This window comes from Pseudorca crassidens, chromosome 4 (genome assembly GCF_039906515.1).
Source record: "Pseudorca crassidens isolate mPseCra1 chromosome 4, mPseCra1.hap1, whole genome shotgun sequence".
Classification (NCBI taxonomy): Eukaryota; Metazoa; Chordata; class Mammalia; order Artiodactyla; family Delphinidae; genus Pseudorca; species Pseudorca crassidens.
This window is the reverse complement of record NC_090299.1, coordinates 120,492,733-120,505,618: the sequence shown is the minus strand read 5'-3', so window position 1 is coordinate 120,505,618 and position 12,886 is coordinate 120,492,733. Positions and strand designations below refer to the sequence as shown.

The following is a 12,886-nucleotide window of genomic DNA, read 5'->3' as shown; positions in this document are numbered from 1 at the left end:
CCTCACCCCACATCCGTACCCATCCCGGTGAGGGGTCCTGTCTTGTCTGAGCTAAGAACAGACGCCCTCATGCGACCTACTCACAGAGGTGGGTCGAGATCCAAAGCTGAACTCCTGGAGCTGTGTGAACAAAGAAGAGAAAGGGAAATTTCTCCCAGCCGCCTCAGGAGCAATGGATTAAATCTCCAGAATCAACTTGATGTACCCTGCATCTGTGGAATACCTGAATAGACAACAAATCACCCCAAATTGAGGAGGTACACTTTGCGAGCAAGGATATGTATATATATTTTTGACTTTTTCTCTTTTTGTGAGTGTATATGTGTATGCTTCTGTCTGTGATTTTGTCTGTATAGCTTTGCTTTTACCATTTGTCCTAAGGTTCTCTCTGTTCGTTTTTTTTAATTACTTAAAAAAATTTTTTGTTAATAATTGTCTTTTTATTTTAATAATTTTATTTCACTTTATCTTCTTTCTTTCTTCTTTCTTTCTTTCTTCCTTCCTTCCTTCCTTCCTTCCTTCTTTGTTTGTTTGTTTGTTTGTTTGTTTCTTTCTTTCTCCCTTTTATTCTGAGCTGTGTGGATGACAAACTCTTGGAGCTCCACAGGTGTCAGGGCTGTGCCAGTGAGATAGGAGAGCCAAGTTCAGGACATTGGTCCACAAGAGACCTCTCAGCTCTAAGTAATATCAAATGGCGAAAATCTCCCAGAGATCTTCATCTCAATGCCAAGACCCAGGTCAACTCAATGACCAGCAAGCTACAGTGCAGGACACACTATGCCAAACAACTAGCAAGACAGGAACACAACACCAGCCATTAGCAGAGAGGCTGCTTAAAATCATAATAAGGCAACAGACACCACAAAACACACCACCAGACGTGGACCTGCCCACCAGAAAGACAAGATCCAGCTTCATCCATCAGAACACAGGCACTAGTCTCCTCCACCAGGAAGCCTACACAACCCACTGAACCAACCATAGCCACTGGGCATAGACACAAAAAACAACGGAAACTATGAACCAGCAACCTGCGAAAAGGAGACCCTAAAAACAGTAAGTTAAGCAAAATGAGAAGACAGAGAAACACACAGATGAAGGAAGAAGGCAAAAACCCACTAGACCTAACAAATGAAGAGGAAATAGGCAATCTACCAGAAAAAGCATTCAGAATAATGACAGTAAAGATGATCCAAAATCTTGGAAATAGAATGGAGAAAATACAGGAAACATATAAGAAGGACCTAGAAGAACTAAACAGTAAACAAACAGTGATGAAAAACACAATAAATGAAATTAAAGATTCTCTCGAAGGGATCAATAGCAGAATAACAGAGGCAGAGGAATGGATAAGTAACCTGGAAGATAAAATAGTGGAAATAACTACTGCAGAGCAGAATAAAGAAAAAAGAATTAAAAGAATTGAGGACAGTCTCAGAGACCTCTGGGACAACACTAAACACACCCACATTTGAAATATAGGGGTCCCAGAAGTAGAAGAGAAAAAGAAGGAATGAAAAATTAGTTGAAGAGATTAGAGTTGAAAAATTCCTTCATATGAGGAAGGAAATAGTTAATCAAGTCCAGAAAGCACAGAGATTCCCATACAGTATAAATCGAAGGAGAAACACACCAAGACACATATTAATCAAACTATCAAAAATTAAATACAAAGAACACATATTAAAAGCAGCAAGGGAAAAACAACACATAAGGGAATCCCCATAAGGTTAACAGCTGATCTTTTAGCAGAAACTTTGCAAGCCAGAAGGGAGTGGTAGGACATATTTAAAGAGATGAAGGAGAAAAAACTGCAACCAAGATTACTCTACCCAGTAAGAATCTCATTTAGATTTGATGGAGAAATTAAAAGCTTTACAGACAAGCAAAAGCTAAGAGAATTCAGCACCACCAAACCAGCCTTACAACAAATACTAAAGGAACATCTCTACGCAGGAAAAAAAAGAGATGGAAAGGACCTACAATAATAAACCCAAAGCAGTTAAGAAAATGGTAATAGGAACATACATATCGATAATTACCTTAAATGTAAATGGATTAAATGCTCCAACCAAAAGGCATAGACTGGCTGAATGGATATAAAATCAAGACCTGTATATACGCTGTCTACAAGAGAACTACTTCAGAACTAGGGACACATACAGACTGAAAGTGAGGGGATGGAAAATGATATTCCATGCAAATGGAAATCAAAAGAAAGCTGGAGTAGCAATTCTCATATCAGACAAAAACGACTTTGAAATAAAGACTATTACAGGAGACAAAGAAGTACACTACATAATGATCAAGGGATTGATCTAAGAAGAAGATATAACAATTGTAAATATTTATGCACCCAATATACGAGCACCTCAATACATAAGGCAAATACTAACAGCCATAAAAGGGGAAATCGACAGTAACACAATCATAGTAGGGGACTTTAACACCCCACTTTCACCAATGGACACATCATCCAAAATGAATATAAATAAGGAAACACAAGCTTTAAATGATATATTAAACAAGATGGACTTAATGGATATTTATAGGAGATTCCAACCCAAAACAACAGGATACACATTCTTCTCAAGTGCTCATGGACATTCTCCAGGATAGATCATATCTTGGGTCACAAATCAAGCCTTGGTAAATTTAAGAAAATTGAAATCATATCAAGTATCTTTTCCGACCACAGCACTATGAAACTAGATATCAATTACAGGAAAAAAACCTGTAAGAAATAAAAACACATGGGGGCTAAACAACACACTATTAATAAACAACAGATCACTGAAGAAATCAAAGAGGAAATCAAAAAATACCTAGAAACAAATGCCAATGAAAACACGATGACCCAAAACCTATGGGATACAGCAAAAGCAGTTCTAAGAGGGAAGTTTATAGCAATACAATCCTACATTAAGAAACAAGAAACATCTCAGAAAACAACCTAACCCTACACCTAAGGCAATTAGAGAAAGAAGAACAAAAGAACCCAAAAATTAGCAGAAGGAAAGAAATCACAAAGATCAGATGAGAAATAGGTGAAAAAGAAATGAAGGAAATGATAGCAAACATCAATATAACTAAAAGCTCGTTCTTTGAGAAGAGAAACAATATTGATAAACCATTAGCCAGACTTATGAAGAAAGAAAGGGAGAAGACTCAAGCCAATAGAATTAGAAATGAAAAAGGAGAAGTAACAACTGACACTGCAGAAATACAAAGGATCATGAGAGATTACTACAAGCAACTGTATGCCAATAAAATAGACAACTTGGAAGAACTGGACAAATTCTTGGAAATCCACAACTGACTGAACCAGGAAGAAATAAAATATGAACAGACCAATCACAAGCACTGAAATTGAAGCTGTGATTTAAAAACTTCCAACAAACAAAAGCCCAGGACCAGATGGCTTCACAGGCGAATTCTATCAAACATTTAGAGAAGAGCTAACACCTATCCTTCTCAAACTCCTCCAAAATATAGTAGAGGGAGGAACACTGCAAAACTCATTCTACAAGGTCATCATCACTCTGATACCAAAACCAGACAAAGATGTCACAAAGAAAGAAAACTACAGGCCAATATCACTGATGAACATAGATGAAAAAATCCTCAACAAAATACTAGCAAACAGAATCCAACAGCACATTATAAGGATCATACACTATGATCAAGTGGTGTTTATCCCTGGAATGAAAGGACACTTCAATATATGCAAGTCAAGCAACGTGATACACTATATTAACAAACTGGAGGAGAAAAACCATATGATCATCTCAATAGATGCAGAGAAAGCTTTCAACAAAATTCAACACCCATTTTTGATAAAAACCCTCCAGAAAGTAGACATAGAGGGAACTTTCCTCAACATAATAAAGGTCATATATGACAAACCCACAGACAACATCGTCCTCAATGGTGAAAAACTGAAACCATTTCCACTAAGATAAGGAAGAATACAATGTTGCCTACTCTTACCACTATTATTCAACATAGTTTTGGAAGTTACCCACAGCAATTAGAGAAGAAAAAGAAATAAAAGAATCCAATTTGGAAAAGAAGAAGTAAAGCTGTCACTGTTTGCAAATGACATGGTACTATACATAGAGAATCCTAAGGATGCTACCAGAAAACTACTAGAGCTAATCAATGAATTTGGTAGATTAGCAGGACACAAAATTAGTGCACAGAAATCTCTTGCATTCCTACACACTAATGATGAAAAATCTGAAAGTGAATTTTAGAAAACACTCCCATTTAGCCTTGCAAGAAGAAGAATAAAATATCTAGGAATAAACCTACCTAAGGAGACAAAAACCTGTATGCAGAAAATTATAAGACACTGATGAAAGAAATTAAAGATGATACAAATAGATGGAGAGATATACCATACCCTTGGATTGGAAGAATCAACATTGTGAAAATGACTCTACTACCCAAAGCAATCTACAGATTCAATGCAATCCCTATGAAACTACCACTGGCATTTTTCACAGAACTAGAACAACAAACTTCACAATTTGTATGGAAACACAAAAGACTCTGAATAGCCAAAGCAATCTTGAGAAAGAAAAATGGAGCTGGACGAATCAGGCTCCCTGACTTAAGAGACTATACTACAAAGTTACAGTAATCAAGACGGTATGGTACTGGTACAGAAATAGAAATATAGATCAATGGAACTGGATAGAAATCCCAGAGATAAACCCATGCACATATGGTCACCTTATCTTTGATAAAGGAGGCAAGAATATACAGTGGAGAAAAGAGAGCTTCTTCTATAAGTGCTGCTGGGAAAATTTCTACAGGTACATGTAAAAGAATGAAATTAGAACACTCCTTAACACCATACACAAAGATAAACTAAAAATGGATTAAAGACCTAAATGTACGGCCAGGCCCCATTAAATTCTTAGAGGAAAAAATAGGCAGAACACTCTATGACATAAATCACAGCAAGATTCTTTTTGACCCACCTCCTAGAGAAATGGAAAAAAAAAAATAAACAAGTGAGACCTAATGAAACTTCAAAGCTTTTGCACAGCAAAGGAAACCATAAACAAGCCAAAAAGAAAACCTTCATAATGGGAGAAAATATTTGTAAATGAACAACTGACAAAGGATTAATGTCCAAAATTTACAAGCAGCTCAACATTAAAAAAACAAAGAACCCAATCCAAAATTGGGCAGAAGACCTAAATAGACATTTCTCCAAAGAAGATATACAGATTTCCAACAGACACATGAAAGAATGCTCAACATCATTAATCATTAGAGAAATGCAAATCAAAACTACAATGAGATATCATCTCACACCGGTCAGAATGGCCATCATCAAAAAATCTACAAACAATAAATGGTGGAGAGAGTGTGGAGAAAAATGGACTCTCTTGCACTGTTGGTGGGAATGTACACTGATACAGCCCCTATGGAGAACAGTATGGATATTCCATAAAAAATAATAATAGAACTACCATACGACCCAGCAATCCCACTACTGGGCATATACCCTGAGAAAACCATAATTCAAAAAGAGTTATGTACCAAAATGTTCATTGCAGCTCTATTTACAATAGGCAGGACAGGAAGCAACCTAAGTGTCCATCAACAGATGAATAGATAAAGAAGGTGTGGCAAATATATACAATGGAATATTACTCAGCCATAAAAAGGAAAAAACTGAATTATTTATAGTGAGGTGGATGGACCTCTAGACTGTCATACAGATTTAAGTAAGTCAGAAAGAGAAAAACAAAAACCATATGCTAACACATATTTATGGAATTTAAAAAAAAGAAAAAAGAAAAAGAAATTGATGCGAAAACCTAGAGGCAGGACAGGAATAAAGACGAAGACTTAGAGAATGGACTTGAGGACACGGCGATGGAGATACATAAGCTGGGACAAAGTGAGAGTGTGGCATGGACCTATATACATTACCGAATGTAAAATAGATAGCTATTGGGAAGCAGCCGCATAGCACAGGAAGATCAGCTTGGTGCTTTGTGACCATCTAGAGGGTTGGGATATGGAGGGTTGGAGGGAGATGCAAGAGGGAGTAGATATGGGGGATATATGTGTATGTATAGCTGATTCACTTTGTTATAAAGCAGAAACTAACACACCATTGTAAAGCAGTTATACTACAATAAAGATGTTTAAAAAAAAAAGTGTAGGCTGGTAGAAGAAGATACCAAATAATAGAATACACATTTAATATTTCCACACCAGTAGAGGGATAAAAAATGAAATGTGGAAATTCAAACCATAATTGAATACATAAGAAGGTAAAATATAGAACAAAATAAACCAAGTGAGACACAGAGAATGAATATAAGGAGCAATAATACATCAGTAACCATAATAGATGTAACTGCAATAAGCACTCTAGTTAAAGACAAAACTTACCATCATGGATTCATTAAAAAAATAAAAGAAAACTGTTTTTTGTCTAAAAGCAACACACTTGAGATGTATATCTTGAATGCCTAAATGTGCAAAGTAAGATAAAGATATACCAGACAGAAATATTAGTCAAAAGAAAGTGTAGATTTATTAATATCAGAAAAAAATAGAGTTTTAACCTAAATGATGACTAGAGATAAAGAGATTTCATATATAATGATAAATGTTTATCAGGAAGATGTAATATTCTAAACCTATATGTATACATTATATAATAATGTTGTGTAAAAATATTTTAAAACTGTAAAGAGCATTTAATAAATCTACCAAATAGTGGCAAATAATATTTTAGTATTATTATATATAAACATACTTTTCTACTATTTGATAGATGAAGCAAAATCAATAAAATAGAGAATATATAAAAAGCACAATTAAGAAGATTAACATGAATATAGAAAACTTTGCAGCCAACTGTTGGACAAAAGACATTTTCAAGCAAATACATTTTTTTAATGAATATTGGTCAATTCCAAGTTCATACCACCAACCTCAAGCTATTTCAAAGTGTGATATCATACAGACTACAGTCTTTCTCCAAAAAGTGATTAAAGGAGAAATTAATAAGAAAAGAAAGATTGGAAAAATAACATATGTTTGCAAATAAAAAAATATGTTCCTGAAAAATATGTGGGCAGAAGAAATGATAAAAGATGAAGAAGATAATTAAAACTGAAAAATAACAAAAATACTATGTGTCAAGCTGGTGAAATTCCGATAAAGTAGTTTTTAAAGGAATATTTATAGCTTTAAATGTTTGTATGATAAAAGAAAAGATGGTTGAAATTAGTGAGTTAAACTCGACCAAATAAGTAAAAAAGACCCATTAAATCTCTAGATTTAATGCAATCTCTATCAAATATCCATGGTATTTTTCAGAGAACTAGAACAAATAATCCTAAGATCATATAGAACCACAGAAGACACCAAAGTGCCAAAGCAATCATGAGAAAAAACAACAAAATTGAATATATCACACTCCCAGACTTCAGGCTAGACACAAAACTATAGTATGGTATTGGCACAATAACAGATATATAGAACAATGGAACAGAATGGATGGCTTGGAAATAAACCCACACACTTATAGTCAGTTAATCTGAGACAAAGGAAGCAAGAATATACAATGGAGAAAAGACAGCATTTTCAATAAATGGTGCTAAGAAAATGGGACAGCTACATTTACAAGAATGAAATTAGAACATTTCCTCATACCTTATACAAAAATAAACTCAAAATGTATTAAAGACCTAAATGAAAGACCTGAAACCATAAAAATCCTAGAAGAGAACATAGGCAGAGCACTCCTTGACATAAATAGTAACAATATTTGTTTGATCTGTCTCCTAAGGCAAAAGAAATAAGAGCAAAAGTAAACAAATGGGACCTAATTAAACTTAAAAGCTTTTGCACAGGAAAGGAAACCATCAACAAAACAAAAAGACAACTTACTGAATGAAAGAAAATGTTTGCAAATGATATGATCGACAAGGGGTTAATATCCAAAATACATAAACAGCTCATACAACTCAATATAAAAAAAAAGGCAATCCAATCAAAAACTGGAAAGAAGCTTCTGACAGATATTTTTCCAAAAAAGACATACAGATGGCCAACAGGCACATGAAGAGATGCTCAATATGGCTAATTATTAGAGAAATGAAAATCAAACCCACAAGGGGATATCACCTCACACCTGTCAGAATGGCTATAATCAAAACGTCTACAAATAGCAAATGCTGGAGAGGATGTGGAGAAAAGAGAACCCTCCTACACTATTGGTGGGAAAGTAAATTGGTGCAGCCACTCTGGAAAACAGTATGGAGGTTCCTCAAAAAACTAAAAATTGAACTATCATATGATCCAGCAATTTGATCCCTGGGTATATATCTGGAAAAAATGAAAACACTAATTCAAAAGGATACATGCACCCCAACGTTCACAGCAGCTCTATTTACAGTAGCCAAGATATGGAAGCACCCAAGTGTCAATCTACAGATGAATGGATATAGAAGATGTGCCATTTATATATATATATATATATATATATATATATATATATATATATATATATATATATATATATTCCTATGTACATAGCAGTATTAGCCATAAAAAGAATGAAATTCTGCCATTTGCAGCAACACGGATGGATCCAGAGAATATTATGCTTAGTGAAACAAAGTCAGATGGAGAAAGACAGATACTGTATGAAATCACTTATACATGGATTCTAAAATATAATACAAATGAATGTATATACAAAACAGAAACAGACTCACAGATATAGAAAAAAATACTTGTAGTTACCAGAAGGGAGAGGGAAAGGAGGAGGGACAAATCAGGGGCATGGGAATAAAAGACAAAAACTACTATGTATAAAATAAGTAAGCAAAAAGGATATATTGTACAGCACAGATAACTATAGCCATTATCTTGTAATAATTTTAACGGAGTATAATCTATAAAAATACTGAATCACTATGCTGTATACCTGAAACTGATATAAAACTGTAAATCAACAATACTTCAATAAAATAAAAAAGAAGAGCGGAATGAACTTAAATATTGAAAGAAAATAATAAAAATATAAGAATAATATTGTTCATTGGACACTTATAACAATAAATTTATTTGCTCATCATTGTGCACAATATTAAAAATATAGGAGAAAAAATGATAGATTTGTTTATTTCTTCCTATTTGCAACATTTTAGAAAATACCATTTTATTAGTAATCCTACATACAAGAAAACTGAGTAAACTTTGAATGCTGATGGTACGGGTACTGCAATTAGATAGGAGAAACTTTTTTTCCAAGTATTATTTTGCTCTTACAAACTGATTTAATTTGATTAATCTTGTGCCAAAACTTTCCATATTCTACAATGCTTTATTTTAAAAACTCATGTATATCGCAGCAACATGGATGGATCTAGAGATTATCATATTGAGTGAAATAAGTCAGAGAAAGACAAATGTCATATGATATAACATATGTAGAATCTTAAAAAATGGTACAAATGAACTTATCTATAAAACATAAACAGAGTTACAGATGTAGAAAACAAACTTATGGTTACCAGGGGGTAAGGTGGGGGAAGGGATAAAGGGAGATTGGGATTGACATACACACATTACTATATATAAAATAGATAACTAATAAGGGCCTACTCTATAGCACAGGGAACTCTACTCAATACTCTGTAATGGCCTATATGGGAAAAGAATCTAAAAAAGAGTGGATATATGTATATGTAAAACTGATTCACTTTGCTATACACCTGAAACTAACACAACATTGTAAATCAACTAGACTCCAATAAAAATGTTTAAAAAAAACTAAGAAAAACTGAAAAAAAAATCATGTACAGTTTTAAACTTTCTCTGAAGCTTTATCATCTTTTATATCTTGCTCTTCAGTACCTTTATAATGATTTTCATAATATGTTTTCAGGGGCTTATTCAAAGGATCTAAACAGAAATTGATCAACACCTATAACTATATTACAACGTAGACTCACAATGCTTAAAAATAACTATATAAAGAATTATGTATGCATTCATGTATTACAAGTCAGTTGTAACTTTTTATGTATAAAATCTGTTTATGCTACAAAAGAGTTTCATTTAGTTTTCATTGTGAGTATTGCAACATCCTGGACAACTCCATACCCATGATACTTGTAACAACACTCAATTATCAGGGAGTTGAAACTTTCTTAACTGCATTTGCTTTTCCACCAAAACTCAAAGTGTGTATGAGTCATTCCATATGAATTAGTCAAAGACGAAGGATAAAAATCATTTAATAACTAGTAAAAAACAAAAATTAATATTATTACAATCTTGGTCTGGGAAGACTTTTAAGGTTAGCATTCCAGACAGAATCCAGAAATTAATAGATTTATTCATTTCACTTCTTAATAATTTGAAATTCTATAACCAAACAAACAATATGATAAAAGGAATTTTATGTCTTCCTTTTTAATCCTTACATGTGTAATTTCGTTTTCTTGCCTTAACATGCTACTATTTCCACCAAAATGTTAAAAAAAGAAGAGGACTGGTGGACATACTTGGTTTTTTACCTATCTCAAAGGAAATACTTTCAGAATTACCCTAATGATAATGGTATTTGCACTAATTTTTGTTGCTTCTCTTTATAAGATTAATACTCTTCTATTCCTAGTTTGCTCAGGCTTTGTTGTTGTTAAATCATTAATAGATTTTTTTTCTTGATTTAACTGAGATACTCGTCTAATGGTGCTTGTATATATGTACACATACATATACACACAAACATATATACATAATATATCATACATATATACACATATCCATGCATATATCTGCCCTTGAAATATGTATATATTATTTATATATTTACAGATTGATAGATAGATACATACATACATACATACAGAGGCATATGTATTTGCATTTAGTTTGGTAATGTGGGGAGGATTTTACATACATATTCAAGTGTGAGTCTGGGTTAAATTTTTCCTTTCTTACACTGTTCTTGTCATCAGGATGGTTATCAAGGTTTTGCTAGCCATATAAATAGGAGAGTGTATCTTTTATTTTATTCTCTGGAAGACTTTATATTAGATTACACTTAATTCTTATTTGATTGTTGGGTAGAACTCACTGATGAAGCCATCTAAGCCTGGATTTCATTGTTGAAAAAATTTTGACTAATAATTCAATTAAATAGTAATTTGATTTCTTTAGTGGTTATAGGAGCATTCAAGCTTTTTATTTCTTCTCAAATAAGAACTTAGTAAGTAATATTTTGTAGTAATTTGCCCATTTCATTTACAGTTTTAAAGTTATTGGCATAATGTTCAAAATGTTCTTTTGGTTCCTAAAGTATCTATGGTTATAATAATCGTTTTATTCTAAATATTAGTTAATTGTGCTTTCTCTGTTATTCTTTTTTCTCTTGATCTCTTTTCAACCATTCCTCTATTTTTCTAAATTGTTTCAAGTACCAACTTTGTCCATACTTTATACAATACCATGATATTTTATCTTTTATTTATTACTTCCTCCTTTATGTACTTTTTCATTTATTTTATTGCTCTTTTTCTAGTCTCTTTATGTGGATGTCAATCTCATTAGTTTTGGGTATTTCTTATTTCCTAATATGAGCATTTAGGTCTGTGAATTTCCTTCTAAGTACTGCTTTAGGTGAATCTTACAGGTTTGGTATTCTCAGTATTTTTGTTATAATTGAAAATAATTTCTAATTTTAATCACAATATCTTCTTGAATGAATTGGATATTTGATGTATATTTCTCAATTTTAAAATGTGTGGGATTTTTCTAGTTATCCATATGATACTGACTTTTAACTTAATTTCAGTGTGTCTGAGTACATAATTTGTATTATGTCAACCCTTTTAGACCATTTACCATTTCTTTTAAAATTACATCTTTCAAAAAATTCCTGGAGTTTGAGTAATTTCCATTATAAAATTTCTGAGCTATTTTATTAATCAAACAAGAATAAAAAACAAAGTGAATTATATTTGAAAGAAAATGAACCTTTGCATCTGAGATTAAAGGAGAACTCTTGATGGGATAAACTACCTTCTCTCCTGCAGTGACAGAAACTCTCCAAATGCAGTGTGTATAAGATGGGTAGCCATTTGGAAATCCTGGGGAGGAAAGGTTGCCATTGGATTCTTGTAGGGTTTCTCCACATGCTGAAAGAAAAAAAAATTTTTTGATTTTTTTAAAAGATGAAAAAGATAAGATTTTTCTCTAATTTTTATGAAAGACATTGGACTCATAAATAAAATCTCCAGTCTTTTGGTGTTAGACAAGAATATATATTTGTATTTTATAAAACAATTTTCCTTTCTAAGTAATTTCTCTTTCTTACTTAATTCTTTCTTACTAGAATTTCAGTATACTTAATCAGATTACTATAGCTAACCATATAACAAGATAATGAGATAAATAACCTGAAGAACCACAAAGTTCTTCCTCATGGAAACCTTTCTCATTCATTCTCAAGAAGCCAGTAGCCAACTTATACTTCACCCATATTTAGCTTCAGGCCAGTGAATACCTAGTTGATGTGGCTCTGGGACCATACGAAATATTCCATTAGTATATTTGGTATAGAGTGAGGTTAATTTCAATAATGAATACCATATCAAGGTTGAAAAAAGAAATCTTAAATAATAATGAATAAATAATCAATAAGAGGTGCCAAAATGTCAAGCACAATGAAAATTTTTTTTCAAAATAAACTGGAAAAAAATTGAAAGATAAAAACATCACGGAAGACACAAATTTTTAAATAAGATGTAGACATTTATTTATTCTCTGTTTTCTGTCAATCATAAGTAGAAATTACTGGAAAAGCAATTATATTTTCCTCTTACTAAGCCTT

At 32.7% G+C, this 12,886-nt stretch overlaps 1 protein-coding gene across 7 annotated transcripts in view; it reads right to left on the bottom strand.

Annotated features, from left to right (window-relative positions):
* Positions 1 to 12,886, bottom strand: part of TLL1 (tolloid like 1) — a 267,057-nt gene that overhangs the window by 102,475 nt on the left and 151,696 nt on the right. For all 7 annotated transcript variants that reach the window (XM_067736574.1, XM_067736575.1, XM_067736576.1 and 4 more), the window contains one exon: positions 12,076 to 12,191. In XM_067736574.1, coding sequence (XP_067592675.1) covers positions 12,076 to 12,191 — 116 coding nt within the window. The remainder of the gene's footprint in view (positions 1 to 12,075; positions 12,192 to 12,886) is intronic.